This window comes from Sphaeramia orbicularis, chromosome 21 (genome assembly GCF_902148855.1).
Source record: "Sphaeramia orbicularis chromosome 21, fSphaOr1.1, whole genome shotgun sequence".
Classification (NCBI taxonomy): domain Eukaryota; kingdom Metazoa; phylum Chordata; class Actinopteri; order Kurtiformes; family Apogonidae; genus Sphaeramia; species Sphaeramia orbicularis.
This window is the reverse complement of record NC_043977.1, coordinates 52,199,327-52,221,000: the sequence shown is the minus strand read 5'-3', so window position 1 is coordinate 52,221,000 and position 21,674 is coordinate 52,199,327. Positions and strand designations below refer to the sequence as shown.

Below are 21,674 nucleotides of genomic sequence, written 5' to 3'. Positions count from 1 at the left end.
AATTGGTAAGACTGTCTATCTATCTATCTATCTATCTATCTATCTATCTATCTATCTATCTATCTATCTATCTATCTATCTATCTATCTATCTATCTATCTATCTATCTATCTATCTATCCTAACCGAGCCTTATCCTTCTATTTGTCAAAGGTCTGGAAGATAAGGCTTCCACAACACATGTTGAAGATACCACTCAACATGATATTGTATTCTTACTGGACTCTTCAGATGAGATGCACAATGACTTTCAGGCAGTCATTGGCTTTGTTGAGAAAACAGTGGAGAAACTCAATGTGCATGAGGACCATGATCGTGTTTCAGTGGTGCAGTACAGTCGGGAGCCCTCTGTAGAGTTCTTTTTGAACACATACAAAACTCAGCAAACAGTTGCCGAAGCTGTTCAAAGTCTGGGACATAAAGGAGGCAGTCCACTTAATACTGGGGTGGCCCTTCAGTATGTTAAGGATTATGTGTTCACTGCCAATTCTGGAAGTAGGCACCAGCAGGGTGTCCCTCAGATTTTGATTGTCGTAATGGGAGGGCGATCCAGTGATGATTTCCAAAGTGCAATAGAACACCTGAAAGGAATGGGTGTCGTTGTATTTGTGGTGGGAACAAAGAATGCAGATACACTTGAGATTCAGACTATTTCACAAAAACCTCATCTTGCCATCTTTGAGGCAGATTTGAATGATGTTTCAGGCATCGAACAACTCATATTCTCAACCACAAAGAACATAGAAACTGTCAAAGGTGCCCATCCAGTATCATATGGTAAGATTGCATTAACCAACTCTTTCAATATATTTTTTTTAAGATTTCATGTTCAACCCATGTATATTCAATTATCAATATGATTCCAGATACCAACAGAAGAGATGTTGTCTTTCTGCTTGATGGTTCTACTGATTCCCAACGAAGATTCCCAGATATTAAAGACTTTGTGCAAAGGATAGTGTCTGAACTTAACATTGGCACAAACAAAGATCACGTGGCTGTGGCTCAGTACAGTGACACGGCACAAATTAACTTTAACTTGATGAGTTACTTCACAGAAGATGAAGTTCTCGATGCTGTAAGAGATCTAAGTCACAAAGGAGGTTATCCTCACAATATTGGAGAAGCTCTCCAGTATGTAAGGGAACATGCATTTTCTTCTGATTCAGGCAGTAGACGCCTTGAGGGAGTTCCACAGATACTTATACTAATAAGCGGTGGAAGATCTGGAGATGACATAAGAATCCCAGTCAGAATGCTGAAAGAGACTGATGTCATTTCAATTGCAATTGGAACAACTGATGCTGACACCTTAGAACTACAGACAATATCTCATGAACCCAGCTATGCACTTTCCATCACTGATTATGAGGAGCTTCCTGCTGCAAGGCAGGAGGTATTGTCACTGATAAGAGAGCACAGTGTAGAGCAAACTGCTCCTACACAAAGTTTGGGTAAGGTGTCTCGTAAAGCAATTTTTCCCATTTTTAAAAAAAATTCACAACGGAATCAGGGATTCACATTTTCCACTGTTTTTATGTTTCTTGTTTTTATTGCAGATTTGAAGAAAAGTGATGTTGTATTTCTCATTGATGGATCATATGATTCGCGTAATGGCTTTGAACAGATACGAGGTTTCATTGGAAAAATGGTGGATAGCTTAAATATAGATGACAACAGAGACCAAGTGGCTGTTGTTCAGTTTAGCCGTGATGCTACAGTCAATTTCTATTTGAATTCCTATTCAAGTAAGAATGATGTGCTTAATTCCATAAGAACAATGAGACATAAGTTTGGACGGCCCCTTAATACTGGCAAAGCTTTGGAGTTTGTCAGAGACAATGTCTTTGGCACTTCAGTTGGAGGCAGGCACACAGACATGGTCCCTCAATATTTGTATGTATTTAGTGGTGGCAGATCAGGGGATGATGTAAGAGGACCAGCGCAATCACTTAAAGAAAAAGGAATAAAAACTTTTAGTATTGGAACACAGAATGCAGATACCCTGGAGATGCAAACCATCTCATCTACACCAGCACATTATTTCCCTGTCACAAACTTTAACAATCTGCAAAGCCTACATGCACGTGTGGAAGCTGCATTGAGTGGTGCTCAAGAAACAACTGAGTTTCCATCTGTAATTGGTAAGATGAGTACAAGTTATATATTTTTGTTAATGATTTCTCTCAACATGTTGATATAATAACTTCTACAGAAATCTCATGATAAATAGCAATGGTAAAGAAATTTCAACACTTGACAGCAAATATCTAACTTGTAACATTTACTTGTATCCATTTCAGACATATCTACAGTCTCACAAGTAGAACTTCAGAGTGCTGATATTGTCTTTCTTCTTGATGGATCTGACAATATGAAAGCAAATGAAAGACAAATTTGGGAATTTGTCGGAGAGTTTGTCAAGCAACTAGAAATTGGGCCAAGCCGAGTGCAAGTTGCATTGACTCAGTACAGCACAAGGCCCACCACAAATTTCCTTTTGAACACATACTCATTGAAAGATGATATCTTAAACCATTTGAGAGGGGCAGAACTTACAGGAGGGCAATCTGTGAACACTGGTGAAGCCCTTGACTATGTGACGAATAATGTGTTCACTTCTTCATCTGGAAGCAGAATCCTGCAGGGAATCCCACAGATATTGATCCTATTAAGTGGGATGAAGTCTGCAGATGATGTTTCAGGTCCAGTGGAAAGACTAAGAGATGCTGGTATTGTCCTGTTCAGTGTTGGAATGAATAACGCTGATAGCCTGGAGATGGACCGCTTAGCTCAAAGTCCTCAAATGAAATATTTTGTAAACCAGATGTCTGATTTGATGCTTGTGAAACAACAGTTGTTGTCAGCTATTGCATCTCACAAAGACGCCAGCAGTTCAGGTGTTGGTGAGTAAAAAGGCAGTGAATTTATTGTTAGAAATACTAGTATTAATATAATATTGATGTACTTAATGAAAGATTTCAGATGCATGTGTATTGATAAAATGTATATGATTGACATTTTCTAGGTTTAAGTTCGAGTGTTAAAAAAGATATTGTCTTTCTCATTGATGGATCGGATGATGTCAGGAGTAAATTCTCTTCTATACGTGAATTTGTGGCAAAAGTGGTTGACACACTTGATGTGGACCAAGGAAAAGATAAAGTTGCTGTTATACAGTACAGCAACAATGCTGAACAGAGTTTCAGTCTGAATACCTACAACAAAAAAGATGATATCCTGAAGCACATTGCAAGACTGAAACCAAAAGGTGGAAGGCCTCATTATATTGGAGCAGCGCTACAGTTTGTGTTGGAAAAGGTCTTTGTCTCAAATGCTGGAGGTCGAAAGCTTGAAGGTGCTAAGCAGATACTTGTCATATTGGCTGGTGGAAGATCAAGAGACTCTCCACGAGGCCCAGCAAACATGCTTAAGACTGAGGGAGTTGTCACATTTGCAGTTGGATCTCGGGCATCAAATACAGCTGAGATGAATCTTATTTCCTCTGACCCAAACTACACCTATTCAGTTCCTGATTTTGTAAATCTTGCTCAGATTCAACACAGTTTGGTGAGAAATCTTGCTCAGTTCCAAGTAGAGGAGGAAACAAAAGAAGGTAAGGAACTTGGACGCACATGTGAAGATGCAAAAAATTTTGTAACTTTTCTAAAGGTAAAAAAGTATTTTTATAACTAAAGAAAATATTCTATTTTTATTGGATGGATGTGATGATATCAGAAATTGATTTTTAAAATCTTTTACTTTTCCCTGATGGTGCTAGGACAAAAGCTGAAGTGTGTTAATGTGTATTTCACCAGGTTTACATGGCAGCCAGTGCCACTTTGCTAGCGCAGCGGCCACAGCCATGGTAGAAAATAGATCGTAAAATGTGGAAGATAGCGTTCATCATCTGACTTTAAACAGGGGAAGCATTTGACAGGTGAAGCTTAACATGTCCCACGTCTTGTGTTCCCTAGCGGAGAGACAGCCCACAGGAAGGGATGTTGTGTTCTTGTTGGACGGATCGGATGGTACTAGAACCGAGTTCCCAGCTGTGCGAGACTTTGTCCAGAGAATGGTGGACACACTCAGTGTGGATGACAGCAGAGACCGTGTGGCAGTGGTTCAGTACAGCAGAGACGCAGCTGTCCAGTTCTATCTGAACACTTACACCACAAAGGCCGAGATCCTTGACACTGTCAGAGGCTTGAGGCACAAAGGCGGAAGACCCCTCTACACCGGAGCAGCTCTCCAGTACGTGAGGGACAATGTCTTCACCGCCTCTGCCGGGAGCAGGCGCCTGGAGGGAGTTCCACAGGTGCTAATACTGCTAAGCGGCGCAAGGTCCGTCGACAGTGTCGATGCGCCAGCCTCTGCTCTCAAACAGCTGGGTGTCTTGACCTTTGCAATTGGAACCAGGAACGCTGATAAGAGAGAAATGCAGAAGATAGCCCACGAGCCCACACATGCTGTGTCTGTGTCTGAGTTCAATGACCTCCCCAATGTCCAGCAGCAACTTCAGTCCTCTGTGGAGGCTGTGATTGTTGAGGTCACCCCAGAAACACCAACTGCACCTGGTACGTTACCAAGCGCTGAAGTCTTGCAGGCTCCACAGCCTACCTGACTTGCTTCAGTTACACTGAGATAGGGCAGGGATCAAGGGTGGCATTTGCTTAGCTCCACGGGTGCATGTCCAGAGGGATGGCGCTAGTGCGCTTTGCAAGCGCGTTAAGCTGAAGTAGGCCATAGTAGGCAGTCTTAGCAAGGGGTAGAAAAGTCTTGTTGTTTGACCTGTCTTCCTGTCTTTCCTCAGTTGACGCTCCCAAAAAGGATATCGTATTCCTTCTGGATGGTTCTGATGCCACAAGGAATGGCTTCCCTGCCATGCGTGATTTCGTTGAGAGAGTGGTGGAAAAACTCAATGTAGGGGAAAACAAAGACCGTGTCTCTGTGGTCCAGTACAGCAGGGAGCCAGAGGTCCATTTCTATCTGAACACATACAACACCAGAGCTGATATTGTGGACACGGTCAGAGGGCTGAGACACAGAGGGGGCAGAACCCTCAACACCGGGGCCGCCCTCCAGTATGTCAGGGACAACGTCTTTACAAACTCCTCCGGGAGTCGGCGCCTGCAAGGCGTTCCACAGATGTTGATCCTGCTGAATGGTGGAAGGTCTTACGATAATGTCGATGCCCCAGCCTCTGCGCTCAAACAGCAGGGCATCGTTGTGATTGGCATTGGAGCGGGCAGGGCTGACAGTGCAGAGATGCAAAAGATATCATCTGACCCCACATACGCTCTATCAGTGTCTGAGTTGACTGACCTCCCCAGTGTCCACGAACAGCTCTCGTCTGTAATGAGCACAGTGCTGGTGCGGGCCACGCCCATCACACCAACAGTAACCGGTAAGAACGTGACCGCCTTTTACTTTTCCCTGATGGTGCTAGGACACAAGCTGAAGTGTGTTAATGTGTATTTCACCAGGTTTACATGGCAGCCAGTGCCACTTTGCTAGCGCAGCGGCCACAGCCATGGTAGAAAATAGATCGTAAAATGTGGAAGATAGCGTTCATCATCTGACTTTAAACAGGGGAAGCATTTGACAGGTGAAGCTTAACATATCCCACGTCTTGTGTTCCCTAGCGGAGAGACAGCCCACAGGAAGGGATGTTGTGTTCTTGTTGGACGGATCGGATGGTACTAGAACCGAGTTCCCAGCTGTGCGAGACTTTGTCCAGAGAATGGTGGACACACTCAGTGTGGATGACAGCAGAGACCGTGTGGCAGTGGTTCAGTACAGCAGAGACGCAGCTGTCCAGTTCTATCTGAACACTTACACCACAAAGGCCGAGATCCTTGACACTGTCAGAGGCTTGAGGCACAAAGGCGGAAGACCCCTCTACACCGGAGCAGCTCTCCAGTACGTGAGGGACAATGTCTTCACCGCCTCTGCCGGGAGCAGGCGCCTGGAGGGAGTTCCACAGGTGCTAATACTGCTAAGCGGCGCAAGGTCCGTCGACAGTGTCGATGCGCCAGCCTCTGCTCTCAAACAGCTGGGTGTCTTGACCTTTGCAATTGGAACCAGGAACGCTGATAAGAGAGAAATGCAGAAGATAGCCCACGAGCCCACACATGCTGTGTCTGTGTTTGAGTTCAATGACCTCCCCAATGTCCAGCAGCAACTTCAGTCCTCTGTGGAGGCTGTGATTGTTGAGGTCACCCCAGAAACACCAACTGCACCTGGTACGTTACCAAGCGCTGAAGTCTTGCAGGCTCCACAGCCTACCTGACTTGCTTCAGTTACACTGAGATAGGGCAGGGATCAAGGGTGGCATTTGCTTAGCTCCACGGGTGCATGTCCAGAGGGATGGCGCTAGTGCGCTTTGCAAGCGCGTTAAGCTGAAGTAGGCCATAGTAGGCAGTCTTAGCAAGGGGTAGAAAAGTCTTGTTGTTTGACCTGTCTTCCTGTCTTTCCTCAGTTGACGCTCCCAAAAAGGATATCGTATTCCTTCTGGATGGTTCTGATGCCACAAGGAATGGCTTCCCTGCCATGCGTGATTTCGTTGAGAGAGTGGTGGAAAAACTCAATGTAGGGGAAAACAAAGACCGTGTCTCTGTGGTCCAGTACAGCAGGGAGCCAGAGGTCCATTTCTATCTGAACACATACAACACCAGAGCTGATATTGTGGACACGGTCAGAGGGCTGAGACACAGAGGGGGCAGAACCCTCAACACCGGGGCCGCCCTCCAGTATGTCAGGGACAACGTCTTTACAAACTCCTCCGGGAGTCGGCGCCTGCAAGGCGTTCCACAGATGTTGATCCTGCTGAATGGTGGAAGGTCTTACGATAATGTCGATGCCCCAGCCTCTGCGCTCAAACAGCAGGGCATCGTTGTGATTGGCATTGGAGCGGGCAGGGCTGACAGTGCAGAGATGCAAAAGATATCATCTGACCCCACATACGCTCTATCAGTGTCTGAGTTGACTGACCTCCCCAGTGTCCACGAACAGCTCTCGTCTGTAATGAGCACAGTGCTGGTGCGGGCCACGCCCATCACACCAACAGTAACCGGTAAGAACGTGACCGCCTTTTACTTTTCCCTGATGGTGCTAGGACACAAGCTGAAGTGTGTTAATGTGTATTTCACCAGGTTTACATGGCAGCCAGTGCCACTTTGCTAGCGCAGCGGCCACAGCCATGGTAGAAAATAGATCGTAAAATGTGGAAGATAGCGTTCATCATCTGACTTTAAACAGGGGAAGCATTTGACAGGTGAAGCTTAACATGTCCCACGTCTTGTGTTCCCTAGCGGAGAGACAGCCCACAGGAAGGGATGTTGTGTTCTTGTTGGACGGATCGGATGGTACTAGAACCGAGTTCCCAGCTGTGCGAGACTTTGTCCAGAGAATGGTGGACACACTCAGTGTGGATGACAGCAGAGACCGTGTGGCAGTGGTTCAGTACAGCAGAGACGCAGCTGTCCAGTTCTATCTGAACACTTACACCACAAAGGCCGAGATCCTTGACACTGTCAGAGGCTTGAGGCACAAAGGCGGAAGACCCCTCTACACCGGAGCAGCTCTCCAGTACGTGAGGGACAATGTCTTCACCGCCTCTGCCGGGAGCAGGCGCCTGGAGGGAGTTCCACAGGTGCTAATACTGCTAAGCGGCGCAAGGTCCGTCGACAGTGTCGATGCGCCAGCCTCTGCTCTCAAACAGCTGGGTGTCTTGACCTTTGCAATTGGAACCAGGAACGCTGATAAGAGAGAAATGCAGAAGATAGCCCACGAGCCCACACATGCTGTGTCTGTGTCTGAGTTCAATGACCTCCCCAATGTCCAGCAGCAACTTCAGTCCTCTGTGGAGGCTGTGATTGTTGAGGTCACCCCAGAAACACCAACTGCACCTGGTACGTTACCAAGCGCTGAAGTCTTGCAGGCTCCACAGCCTACCTGACTTGCTTCAGTTACACTGAGATAGGGCAGGGATCAAGGGTGGCATTTGCTTAGCTCCACGGGTGCATGTCCAGAGGGATGGCGCTAGTGCGCTTTGCAAGCGCGTTAAGCTGAAGTAGGCCATAGTAGGCAGTCTTAGCAAGGGGTAGAAAAGTCTTGTTGTTTGACCTGTCTTCCTGTCTTTCCTCAGTTGACGCTCCCAAAAAGGATATCGTATTCCTTCTGGATGGTTCTGATGCCACAAGGAATGGCTTCCCTGCCATGCGTGATTTCGTTGAGAGAGTGGTGGAAAAACTCAATGTAGGGGAAAACAAAGACCGTGTCTCTGTGGTCCAGTACAGCAGGGAGCCAGAGGTCCATTTCTATCTGAACACATACAACACCAGAGCTGATATTGTGGACACGGTCAGAGGGCTGAGACACAGAGGGGGCAGAACCCTCAACACCGGGGCCGCCCTCCAGTATGTCAGGGACAACGTCTTTACAAACTCCTCCGGGAGTCGGCGCCTGCAAGGCGTTCCACAGATGTTGATCCTGCTGAATGGTGGAAGGTCTTACGATAATGTCGATGCCCCAGCCTCTGCGCTCAAACAGCAGGGCATCGTTGTGATTGGCATTGGAGCGGGCAGGGCTGACAGTGCAGAGATGCAAAAGATATCATCTGACCCCACATACGCTCTATCAGTGTCTGAGTTGACTGACCTCCCCAGTGTCCACGAACAGCTCTCGTCTGTAATGAGCACAGTGCTGGTGCGGGCCACGCCCATCACACCAACAGTAACCGGTAAGAACGTGACCGCCTTTTACTTTTCCCTGATGGTGCTAGGACACAAGCTGAAGTGTGTTAATGTGTATTTCACCAGGTTTACATGGCAGCCAGTGCCACTTTGCTAGCGCAGCGGCCACAGCCATGGTAGAAAATAGATCGTAAAATGTGGAAGATAGCGTTCATCATCTGACTTTAAACAGGGGAAGCATTTGACAGGTGAAGCTTAACATGTCCCACGTCTTGTGTTCCCTAGCGGAGAGACAGCCCACAGGAAGGGATGTTGTGTTCTTGTTGGACGGATCGGATGGTACTAGAACCGAGTTCCCAGCTGTGCGAGACTTTGTCCAGAGAATGGTGGACACACTCAGTGTGGATGACAGCAGAGACCGTGTGGCAGTGGTTCAGTACAGCAGAGACGCAGCTGTCCAGTTCTATCTGAACACTTACACCACAAAGGCCGAGATCCTTGACACTGTCAGAGGCTTGAGGCACAAAGGCGGAAGACCCCTCTACACCGGAGCAGCTCTCCAGTACGTGAGGGACAATGTCTTCACCGCCTCTGCCGGGAGCAGGCGCCTGGAGGGAGTTCCACAGGTGCTAATACTGCTAAGCGGCGCAAGGTCCGTCGACAGTGTCGATGCGCCAGCCTCTGCTCTCAAACAGCTGGGTGTCTTGACCTTTGCAATTGGAACCAGGAACGCTGATAAGAGAGAAATGCAGAAGATAGCCCACGAGCCCACACATGCTGTGTCTGTGTCTGAGTTCAATGACCTCCCCAATGTCCAGCAGCAACTTCAGTCCTCTGTGGAGGCTGTGATTGTTGAGGTCACCCCAGAAACACCAACTGCACCTGGTACGTTACCAAGCGCTGAAGTCTTGCAGGCTCCACAGCCTACCTGACTTGCTTCAGTTACACTGAGATAGGGCAGGGATCAAGGGTGGCATTTGCTTAGCTCCACGGGTGCATGTCCAGAGGGATGGCGCTAGTGCGCTTTGCAAGCGCGTTAAGCTGAAGTAGGCCATAGTAGGCAGTCTTAGCAAGGGGTAGAAAAGTCTTGTTGTTTGACCTGTCTTCCTGTCTTTCCTCAGTTGACGCTCCCAAAAAGGATATCGTATTCCTTCTGGATGCTTCTGATGCCACAAGGAATGGCTTCCCTGCCATGCGTGATTTCGTTGAGAGAGTGGTGGAAAAACTCAATGTAGGGGAAAACAAAGACCGTGTCTCTGTGGTCCAGTACAGCAGGGAGCCAGAGGTCCATTTCTATCTGAACACATACAACACCAGAGCTGATATTGTGGACACGGTCAGAGGGCTGAGACACAGAGGGGGCAGAACCCTCAACACCGGGGCCGCCCTCCAGTATGTCAGGGACAACGTCTTTACAAACTCCTCCGGGAGTCGGCGCCTGCAAGGCGTTCCACAGATGTTGATCCTGCTGAATGGTGGAAGGTCTTACGATAATGTCGATGCCCCAGCCTCTGCGCTCAAACAGCAGGGCATCGTTGTGATTGGCATTGGAGCGGGCAGGGCTGACAGTGCAGAGATGCAAAAGATATCATCTGACCCCACATACGCTCTATCAGTGTCTGAGTTGACTGACCTCCCCAGTGTCCACGAACAGCTCTCGTCTGTAATGAGCACAGTGCTGGTGCGGGCCACGCCCATCACACCAACAGTAACCGGTAAGAACGTGACCGCCTTTTACTTTTCCCTGATGGTGCTAGGACACAAGCTGAAGTGTGTTAATGTGTATTTCACCAGGTTTACATGGCAGCCAGTGCCACTTTGCTAGCGCAGCGGCCACAGCCATGGTAGAAAATAGATCGTAAAATGTGGAAGATAGCGTTCATCATCTGACTTTAAACAGGGGAAGCATTTGACAGGTGAAGCTTAACATGTCCCACGTCTTGTGTTCCCTAGCGGAGAGACAGCCCACAGGAAGGGATGTTGTGTTCTTGTTGGACGGATCGGATGGTACTAGAACCGAGTTCCCAGCTGTGCGAGACTTTGTCCAGAGAATGGTGGACACACTCAGTGTGGATGACAGCAGAGACCGTGTGGCAGTGGTTCAGTACAGCAGAGACGCAGCTGTCCAGTTCTATCTGAACACTTACACCACAAAGGCCGAGATCCTTGACACTGTCAGAGGCTTGAGGCACAAAGGCGGAAGACCCCTCTACACCGGAGCAGCTCTCCAGTACGTGAGGGACAATGTCTTCACCGCCTCTGCCGGGAGCAGGCGCCTGGAGGGAGTTCCACAGGTGCTAATACTGCTAAGCGGCGCAAGGTCCGTCGACAGTGTCGATGCGCCAGCCTCTGCTCTCAAACAGCTGGGTGTCTTGACCTTTGCAATTGGAACCAGGAACGCTGATAAGAGAGAAATGCAGAAGATAGCCCACGAGCCCACACATGCTGTGTCTGTGTCTGAGTTCAATGACCTCCCCAATGTCCAGCAGCAACTTCAGTCCTCTGTGGAGGCTGTGATTGTTGAGGTCACCCCAGAAACACCAACTGCACCTGGTACGTTACCAAGCGCTGAAGTCTTGCAGGCTCCACAGCCTACCTGACTTGCTTCAGTTACACTGAGATAGGGCAGGGATCAAGGGTGGCATTTGCTTAGCTCCACGGGTGCATGTCCAGAGGGATGGCGCTAGTGCGCTTTGCAAGCGCGTTAAGCTGAAGTAGGCCATAGTAGGCAGTCTTAGCAAGGGGTAGAAAAGTCTTGTTGTTTGACCTGTCTTCCTGTCTTTCCTCAGTTGACGCTCCCAAAAAGGATATCGTATTCCTTCTGGATGGTTCTGATGCCACAAGGAATGGCTTCCCTGCCATGCGTGATTTCGTTGAGAGAGTGGTGGAAAAACTCAATGTAGGGGAAAACAAAGACCGTGTCTCTGTGGTCCAGTACAGCAGGGAGCCAGAGGTCCATTTCTATCTGAACACATACAACACCAGAGCTGATATTGTGGACACGGTCAGAGGGCTGAGACACAGAGGGGGCAGAACCCTCAACACCGGGGCCGCCCTCCAGTATGTCAGGGACAACGTCTTTACAAACTCCTCCGGGAGTCGGCGCCTGCAAGGCGTTCCACAGATGTTGATCCTGCTGAATGGTGGAAGGTCTTACGATAATGTCGATGCCCCAGCCTCTGCGCTCAAACAGCAGGGCATCGTTGTGATTGGCATTGGAGCGGGCAGGGCTGACAGTGCAGAGATGCAAAAGATATCATCTGACCCCACATACGCTCTATCAGTGTCTGAGTTGACTGACCTCCCCAGTGTCCACGAACAGCTCTCGTCTGTAATGAGCACAGTGCTGGTGCGGGCCACGCCCATCACACCAACAGTAACCGGTAAGAACGTGACCGCCTTTTACTTTTCCCTGATGGTGCTAGGACACAAGCTGAAGTGTGTTAATGTGTATTTCACCAGGTTTACATGGCAGCCAGTGCCACTTTGCTAGCGCAGCGGCCACAGCCATGGTAGAAAATAGATCGTAAAATGTGGAAGATAGCGTTCATCATCTGACTTTAAACAGGGGAAGCATTTGACAGGTGAAGCTTAACATGTCCCACGTCTTGTGTTCCCTAGCGGAGAGACAGCCCACAGGAAGGGATGTTGTGTTCTTGTTGGACGGATCGGATGGTACTAGAACCGAGTTCCCAGCTGTGCGAGACTTTGTCCAGAGAATGGTGGACACACTCAGTGTGGATGACAGCAGAGACCGTGTGGCAGTGGTTCAGTACAGCAGAGACGCAGCTGTCCAGTTCTATCTGAACACTTACACCACAAAGGCCGAGATCCTTGACACTGTCAGAGGCTTGAGGCACAAAGGCGGAAGACCCCTCTACACCGGAGCAGCTCTCCAGTACGTGAGGGACAATGTCTTCACCGCCTCTGCCGGGAGCAGGCGCCTGGAGGGAGTTCCACAGGTGCTAATACTGCTAAGCGGCGCAAGGTCCGTCGACAGTGTCGATGCGCCAGCCTCTGCTCTCAAACAGCTGGGTGTCTTGACCTTTGCAATTGGAACCAGGAACGCTGATAAGAGAGAAATGCAGAAGATAGCCCACGAGCCCACACATGCTGTGTCTGTGTCTGAGTTCAATGACCTCCCCAATGTCCAGCAGCAACTTCAGTCCTCTGTGGAGGCTGTGATTGTTGAGGTCACCCCAGAAACACCAACTGCACCTGGTACGTTACCAAGCGCTGAAGTCTTGCAGGCTCCACAGCCTACCTGACTTGCTTCAGTTACACTGAGATAGGGCAGGGATCAAGGGTGGCATTTGCTTAGCTCCACGGGTGCATGTCCAGAGGGATGGCGCTAGTGCGCTTTGCAAGCGCGTTAAGCTGAAGTAGGCCATAGTAGGCAGTCTTAGCAAGGGGTAGAAAAGTCTTGTTGTTTGACCTGTCTTCCTGTCTTTCCTCAGTTGACGCTCCCAAAAAGGATATCGTATTCCTTCTGGATGGCTTCTGATGCCACAAGGAATGGCTTCCCTGCCATGCGTGATTTCGTTGAGAGAGTGGTGGAAAAACTCAATGTAGGGGAAAACAAAGACCGTGTCTCTGTGGTCCAGTACAGCAGGGAGCCAGAGGTCCATTTCTATCTGAACACATACAACACCAGAGCTGATATTGTGGACACGGTCAGAGGGCTGAGACACAGAGGGGGCAGAACCCTCAACACCGGGGCCGCCCTCCAGTATGTCAGGGACAACGTCTTTACAAACTCCTCCGGGAGTCGGCGCCTGCAAGGCGTTCCACAGATGTTGATCCTGCTGAATGGTGGAAGGTCTTACGATAATGTCGATGCCCCAGCCTCTGCGCTCAAACAGCAGGGCATCGTTGTGATTGGCATTGGAGCGGGCAGGGCTGACAGTGCAGAGATGCAAAAGATATCATCTGACCCCACATACGCTCTATCAGTGTCTGAGTTGACTGACCTCCCCAGTGTCCACGAACAGCTCTCGTCTGTAATGAGCACAGTGCTGGTGCGGGCCACGCCCATCACACCAACAGTAACCGGTAAGAACGTGACCGCCTTTTACTTTTCCCTGATGGTGCTAGGACACAAGCTGAAGTGTGTTAATGTGTATTTCACCAGGTTTACATGGCAGCCAGTGCCACTTTGCTAGCGCAGCGGCCACAGCCATGGTAGAAAATAGATCGTAAAATGTGGAAGATAGCGTTCATCATCTGACTTTAAACAGGGGAAGCATTTGACAGGTGAAGCTTAACATGTCCCACGTCTTGTGTTCCCTAGCGGAGAGACAGCCCACAGGAAGGGATGTTGTGTTCTTGTTGGACGGATCGGATGGTACTAGAACCGAGTTCCCAGCTGTGCGAGACTTTGTCCAGAGAATGGTGGACACACTCAGTGTGGATGACAGCAGAGACCGTGTGGCAGTGGTTCAGTACAGCAGAGACGCAGCTGTCCAGTTCTATCTGAACACTTACACCACAAAGGCCGAGATCCTTGACACTGTCAGAGGCTTGAGGCACAAAGGCGGAAGACCCCTCTACACCGGAGCAGCTCTCCAGTACGTGAGGGACAATGTCTTCACCGCCTCTGCCGGGAGCAGGCGCCTGGAGGGAGTTCCACAGGTGCTAATACTGCTAAGCGGCGCAAGGTCCGTCGACAGTGTCGATGCGCCAGCCTCTGCTCTCAAACAGCTGGGTGTCTTGACCTTTGCAATTGGAACCAGGAACGCTGATAAGAGAGAAATGCAGAAGATAGCCCACGAGCCCACACATGCTGTGTCTGTGTCTGAGTTCAATGACCTCCCCAATGTCCAGCAGCAACTTCAGTCCTCTGTGGAGGCTGTGATTGTTGAGGTCACCCCAGAAACACCAACTGCACCTGGTACGTTACCAAGCGCTGAAGTCTTGCAGGCTCCACAGCCTACCTGACTTGCTTCAGTTACACTGAGATAGGGCAGGGATCAAGGGTGGCATTTGCTTAGCTCCACGGGTGCATGTCCAGAGGGATGGCGCTAGTGCGCTTTGCAAGCGCGTTAAGCTGAAGTAGGCCATAGTAGGCAGTCTTAGCAAGGGGTAGAAAAGTCTTGTTGTTTGACCTGTCTTCCTGTCTTTCCTCAGTTGACGCTCCCAAAAAGGATATCGTATTCCTTCTGGATGGTTCTGATGCCACAAGGAATGGCTTCCCTGCCATGCGTGATTTCGTTGAGAGAGTGGTGGAAAAACTCAATGTAGGGGAAAACAAAGACCGTGTCTCTGTGGTCCAGTACAGCAGGGAGCCAGAGGTCCATTTCTATCTGAACACATACAACACCAGAGCTGATATTGTGGACACGGTCAGAGGGCTGAGACACAGAGGGGGCAGAACCCTCAACACCGGGGCCGCCCTCCAGTATGTCAGGGACAACGTCTTTACAAACTCCTCCGGGAGTCGGCGCCTGCAAGGCGTTCCACAGATGTTGATCCTGCTGAATGGTGGAAGGTCTTACGATAATGTCGATGCCCCAGCCTCTGCGCTCAAACAGCAGGGCATCGTTGTGATTGGCATTGGAGCGGGCAGGGCTGACAGTGCAGAGATGCAAAAGATATCATCTGACCCCACATACGCTCTATCAGTGTCTGAGTTGACTGACCTCCCCAGTGTCCACGAACAGCTCTCGTCTGTAATGAGCACAGTGCTGGTGCGGGCCACGCCCATCACACCAACAGTAACCGGTAAGAACGTGACCGCCTTTTACTTTTCCCTGATGGTGCTAGGACACAAGCTGAAGTGTGTTAATGTGTATTTCACCAGGTTTACATGGCAGCCAGTGCCACTTTGCTAGCGCAGCGGCCACAGCCATGGTAGAAAATAGATCGTAAAATGTGGAAGATAGCGTTCATCATCTGACTTTAAACAGGGGAAGCATTTGACAGGTGAAGCTTAACATGTCCCACGTCTTGTGTTCCCTAGCGGAGAGACAGCCCACAGGAAGGGATGTTGTGTTCTTGTTGGACGGATCGGATGGTACTAGAACCGAGTTCCCAGCTGTGCGAGACTTTGTCCAGAGAATGGTGGACACACTCAGTGTGGATGACAGCAGAGACCGTGTGGCAGTGGTTCAGTACAGCAGAGACGCAGCTGTCCAGTTCTATCTGAACACTTACACCACAAAGGCCGAGATCCTTGACACTGTCAGAGGCTTGAGGCACAAAGGCGGAAGACCCCTCTACACCGGAGCAGCTCTCCAGTACGTGAGGGACAATGTCTTCACCGCCTCTGCCGGGAGCAGGCGCCTGGAGGGAGTTCCACAGGTGCTAATACTGCTAAGCGGCGCAAGGTCCGTCGACAGTGTCGATGCGCCAGCCTCTGCTCTCAAACAGCTGGGTGTCTTGACCTTTGCAATTGGAACCAGGAACGCTGATAAGAGAGAAATGCAGAAGATAGCCCACGAGCCCACACATGCTGTGTCTGTGTCTGAGTTCAATGACCTCCCCAATGTCCAGCAGCAACTTCAGTCCTCTGTGGAGGCTGTGATTGTTGAGGTCACCCCAGAAACACCAACTGCACCTGGTACGTTACCAAGCGCTGAAGTCTTGCAGGCTCCACAGCCTACCTGACTTGCTTCAGTTACACTGAGATAGGGCAGGGATCAAGGGTGGCATTTGCTTAGCTCCACGGGTGCATGTCCAGAGGGATGGCGCTAGTGCGCTTTGCAAGCGCGTTAAGCTGAAGTAGGCCATAGTAGGCAGTCTTAGCAAGGGGTAGAAAAGTCTTGTTGTTTGACCTGTCTTCCTGTCTTTCCTCAGTTGACGCTCCCAAAAAGGATATCGTATTCCTTCTGGATGGTTCTGATGCCACAAGGAATGGCTTCCCTGCCATGCGTGATTTCGTTGAGAGAGTGGTGGAAAAACTCAATGTAGGGGAAAACAAAGACCGTGTCTCTGTGGTCCAGTACAGCAGGGAGCCAGAGGTCCATTTCTATCTGAACACATACAACACCAGAGCTGATATTGTGGACACGGTCAGAGGGCTGAGACACAGAGGGGGCAGAACCCTCAACACCGGGGCCGCCCTCCAGTATGTCAGGGACAACGTCTTTACAAACTCCTCCGGGAGTCGGCGCCTGCAAGGCGTTCCACAGATGTTGATCCTGCTGAATGGTGGAAGGTCTTACGATAATGTCGATGCCCCAGCCTCTGCGCTCAAACAGCAGGGCATCGTTGTGATTGGCATTGGAGCGGGCAGGGCTGACAGTGCAGAGATGCAAAAGATATCATCTGACCCCACATACGCTCTATCAGTGTCTGAGTTGACTGACCTCCCCAGTGTCCACGAACAGCTCTCGTCTGTAATGAGCACAGTGCTGGTGCGGGCCACGCCCATCACACCAACAGTAACCGGTAAGAACGTGACCGCCTTTTACTTTTCCCTGATGGTGCTAGGACACAAGCTGAAGTGTGTTAATGTGTATTTCACCAGGTTTACATGGCAGCCAGTGCCACTTTGCTAGCGCAGCAGGCCACAGCCATGGTAGAAAATAGATCGTAAAATGTGGAAGATAGCGTTCATCATCTGACTTTAAACAGGGGAAGCATTTGACAGGTGAAGCTTAACATGTCCCACGTCTTGTGTTCCCTAGCGGAGAGACAGCCCACAGGAAGGGATGTTGTGTTCTTGTTGGACGGATCGGATGGTACTAGAACCGAGTTCCCAGCTGTGCGAGACTTTGTCCAGAGAATGGTGGACACACTCAGTGTGGATGACAGCAGAGACCGTGTGGCAGTGGTTCAGTACAGCAGAGACGCAGCTGTCCAGTTCTATCTGAACACTTACACCACAAAGGCCGAGATCCTTGACACTGTCAGAGGCTTGAGGCACAAAGGCGGAAGACCCCTCTACACCGGAGCAGCTCTCCAGTACGTGAGGGACAATGTCTTCACCGCCTCTGCCGGGAGCAGGCGCCTGGAGGGAGTTCCACAGGTGCTAATACTGCTAAGCGGCGCAAGGTCCGTCGACAGTGTCGATGCGCCAGCCTCTGCTCTCAAACAGCTGGGTGTCTTGACCTTTGCAATTGGAACCAGGAACGCTGATAAGAGAGAAATGCAGAAGATAGCCCACGAGCCCACACATGCTGTGTCTGTGTCTGAGTTCAATGACCTCCCCAATGTCCAGCAGCAACTTCAGTCCTCTGTGGAGGCTGTGATTGTTGAGGTCACCCCAGAAACACCAACTGCACCTGGTACGTTACCAAGCGCTGAAGTCTTGCAGGCTCCACAGCCTACCTGACTTGCTTCAGTTACACTGAGATAGGGCAGGGATCAAGGGTGGCATTTGCTTAGCTCCACGGGTGCATGTCCAGAGGGATGGCGCTAGTGCGCTTTGCAAGCGCGTTAAGCTGAAGTAGGCCATAGTAGGCAGTCTTAGCAAGGGGTAGAAAAGTCTTGTTGTTTGACCTGTCTTCCTGTCTTTCCTCAGTTGACGCTCCCAAAAAGGATATCGTATTCCTTCTGGATGGTTCTGATGCCACAAGGAATGGCTTCCCTGCCATGCGTGATTTCGTTGAGAGAGTGGTGGAAAAACTCAATGTAGGGGAAAACAAAGACCGTGTCTCTGTGGTCCAGTACAGCAGGGAGCCAGAGGTCCATTTCTATCTGAACACATACAACACCAGAGCTGATATTGTGGACACGGTCAGAGGGCTGAGACACAGAGGGGGCAGAACCCTCAACACCGGGGCCGCCCTCCAGTATGTCAGGGACAACGTCTTTACAAACTCCTCCGGGAGTCGGCGCCTGCAAGGCGTTCCACAGATGTTGATCCTGCTGAATGGTGGAAGGTCTTACGATAATGTCGATGCCCCAGCCTCTGCGCTCAAACAGCAGGGCATCGTTGTGATTGGCATTGGAGCGGGCAGGGCTGACAGTGCAGAGATGCAAAAGATATCATCTGACCCCACATACGCTCTATCAGTGTCTGAGTTGACTGACCTCCCCAGTGTCCACGAACAGCTCTCGTCTGTAATGAGCACAGTGCTGGTGCGGGCCACGCCCATCACACCAACAGTAACCGGTAAGAACGTGACCGCCTTTTACTTTTCCCTGATGGTGCTAGGACACAAGCTGAAGTGTGTTAATGTGTATTTCACCAGGTTTACATGGCAGCCAGTGCCACTTTGCTAGCGCAGCGGCCACAGCCATGGTAGAAAATAGATCGTAAAATGTGGAAGATAGCGTTCATCATCTGACTTTAAACAGGGGAAGCATTTGACAGGTGAAGCTTAACATGTCCCACGTCTTGTGTTCCCTAGCGGAGAGACAGCCCACAGGAAGGGATGTTGTGTTCTTGTTGGACGGATCGGATGGTACTAGAACCGAGTTCCCAGCTGTGCGAGACTTTGTCCAGAGAATGGTGGACACACTCAGTGTGGATGACAGCAGAGACCGTGTGGCAGTGGTTCAGTACAGCAGAGACGCAGCTGTCCAGTTCTATCTGAACACTTACACCACAAAGGCCGAGATCCTTGACACTGTCAGAGGCTTGAGGCACAAAGGCGGAAGACCCCTCTACACCGGAGCAGCTCTCCAGTACGTGAGGGACAATGTCTTCACCGCCTCTGCCGGGAGCAGGCGCCTGGAGGGAGTTCCACAGGTGCTAATACTGCTAAGCGGCGCAAGGTCCGTCGACAGTGTCGATGCGCCAGCCTCTGCTCTCAAACAGCTGGGTGTCTTGACCTTTGCAATTGGAACCAGGAACGCTGATAAGAGAGAAATGCAGAAGATAGCCCACGAGCCCACACATGCTGTGTCTGTGTCTGAGTTCAATGACCTCCCCAATGTCCAGCAGCAACTTCAGTCCTCTGTGGAGGCTGTGATTGTTGAGGTCACCCCAGAAACACCAACTGCACCTGGTACGTTACCAAGCGCTGAAGTCTTGCAGGCTCCACAGCCTACCTGACTTGCTTCAGTTACACTGAGATAGGGCAGGGATCAAGGGTGGCATTTGCTTAGCTCCACGGGTGCATGTCCAGAGGGATGGCGCTAGTGCGCTTTGCAAGCGCGTTAAGCTGAAGTAGGCCATGGTAGGCAGTCTTAGCAAGGGGTAGAAAAGTCTTGTTGTTTGACCTGTCTTCCTGTCTTTCCTCAGTTGACGCTCCCAAAAAGGATATCGTATTCCTTCTGGATGGTTCTGATGCCACAAGGAATGGCTTCCCTGCCATGCGTGATTTCGTTGAGAGAGTGGTGGAAAAACTCAATGTAGGGGAAAACAAAGACCGTGTCTCTGTGGTCCAGTACAGCAGGGAGCCAGAGGTCCATTTCTATCTGAACACATACAACACCAGAGCTGATATTGTGGACACGGTCAGAGGGCTGAGACACAGAGGGGGCAGAACCCTCAACACCGGGGCCGCCCTCCAGTATGTCAGGGACAACGTCTTTACAAACTCCTCCGGGAGTCGGCGCCTGCAAGGCGTTCCACAGATGTTGATCCTGCTGAATGGTGGAAGGTCTTACGATAATGTCGATGCCCCAGCCTCTGCGCTCAAACAGCAGGGCATCGTTGTGATTGGCATTGGAGCGGGCAGGGCTGACAGTGCAGAGATGCAAAAGATATCATCTGACCCCACATACGCTCTATCAGTGTCTGAGTTGACTGACCTCCCCAGTGTCCACGAACAGCTCTCGTCTGTAATGAGCACAGTGCTGGTGCGGGCCACGCCCATCACACCAACAGTAACCGGTAAGAACGTGACCGCCTTTTACTTTTCCCTGATGGTGCTAGGACACAAGCTGAAGTGTGTTAATGTGTATTTCACCAGGTTTACATGGCAGCCAGTGCCACTTTGCTAGCGCAGCGGCCACAGCCATGGTAGAAAATAGATCGTAAAATGTGGAAGATAGCGTTCATCATCTGACTTTAAACAGGGGAAGCATTTGACAGGTGAAGCTTAACATGTCCCACGTCTTGTGTTCCCTAGCGGAGAGACAGCCCACAGGAAGGGATGTTGTGTTCTTGTTGGACGGATCGGATGGTACTAGAACCGAGTTCCCAGCTGTGCGAGACTTTGTCCAGAGAATGGTGGACACACTCAGTGTGGATGACAGCAGAGACCGTGTGGCAGTGGTTCAGTACAGCAGAGACGCAGCTGTCCAGTTCTATCTGAACACTTACACCACAAAGGCCGAGATCCTTGACACTGTCAGAGGCTTGAGGCACAAAGGCGGAAGACCCCTCTACACCGGAGCAGCTCTCCAGTACGTGAGGGACAATGTCTTCACCGCCTCTGCCGGGAGCAGGCGCCTGGAGGGAGTTCCACAGGTGCTAATACTGCTAAGCGGCGCAAGGTCCGTCGACAGTGTCGATGCGCCAGCCTCTGCTCTCAAACAGCTGGGTGTCTTGACCTTTGCAATTGGAACCAGGAACGCTGATAAGAGAGAAATGCAGAAGATAGCCCACGAGCCCACACATGCTGTGTCTGTGTCTGAGTTCAATGACCTCCCCAATGTCCAGCAGCAACTTCAGTCCTCTGTGGAGGCTGTGATTGTTGAGGTCACCCCAGAAACACCAACTGCACCTGGTACGTTACCAAGCGCTGAAGTCTTGCAGGCTCCACAGCCTACCTGACTTGCTTCAGTTACACTGAGATAGGGCAGGGATCAAGGGTGGCATTTGCTTAGCTCCACGGGTGCATGTCCAGAGGGATGGCGCTAGTGCGCTTTGCAAGCGCGTTAAGCTGAAGTAGGCCATGGTAGGCAGTCTTAGCAAGGGGTAGAAAAAGTCTTGTTGTTTGACCTGTCTTCCTGTCTTTCCTCAGTTGACGCTCCCAAAAAGGATATCGTATTCCTTCTGGATGGTTCTGATGCCACAAGGAATGGCTTCCCTGCCATGCGTGATTTCGTTGAGAGAGTGGTGGAAAAACTCAATGTAGGGGAAAACAAAGACCGTGTCTCTGTGGTCCAGTACAGCAGGGAGCCAGAGGTCCATTCTATCTGA

The 21,674-nt window shown here is 50.3% G+C and overlaps 1 protein-coding gene across 1 annotated transcript in view; it reads left to right on the top strand.

Moving 5' to 3' along the window:
* LOC115412071 (uncharacterized) overlaps positions 1-21,674 on the top strand; it is a 46,807-nt gene extending 25,133 nt beyond the window's left edge. Inside the window, 27 exon segments of the mRNA XM_030124365.1 lie at positions 231-776; positions 866-1,077; positions 2,857-2,905; positions 3,028-3,615; positions 3,977-4,576; positions 4,813-5,406; positions 5,645-6,244; positions 6,481-7,074; positions 7,313-7,912; positions 8,149-8,742; positions 8,981-9,580; positions 9,817-10,410; positions 10,649-11,248; positions 11,485-12,078; positions 12,317-12,916; positions 13,153-13,193; positions 13,195-13,747; positions 13,986-14,585; positions 14,822-15,415; positions 15,654-16,253; positions 16,490-17,083; positions 17,323-17,922; positions 18,159-18,752; positions 18,991-19,590; positions 19,827-20,420; positions 20,659-21,258; positions 21,496-21,674. Of these exon segments, the coding sequence (XP_029980225.1) occupies positions 231-776; positions 866-1,077; positions 2,857-2,905; positions 3,028-3,615; positions 3,977-4,576; positions 4,813-5,406; positions 5,645-6,244; positions 6,481-7,074; positions 7,313-7,912; positions 8,149-8,742; positions 8,981-9,580; positions 9,817-10,410; positions 10,649-11,248; positions 11,485-12,078; positions 12,317-12,916; positions 13,153-13,193; positions 13,195-13,747; positions 13,986-14,585; positions 14,822-15,415; positions 15,654-16,253; positions 16,490-17,083; positions 17,323-17,922; positions 18,159-18,752; positions 18,991-19,590; positions 19,827-20,420; positions 20,659-21,258; positions 21,496-21,674 (14,114 nt within the window).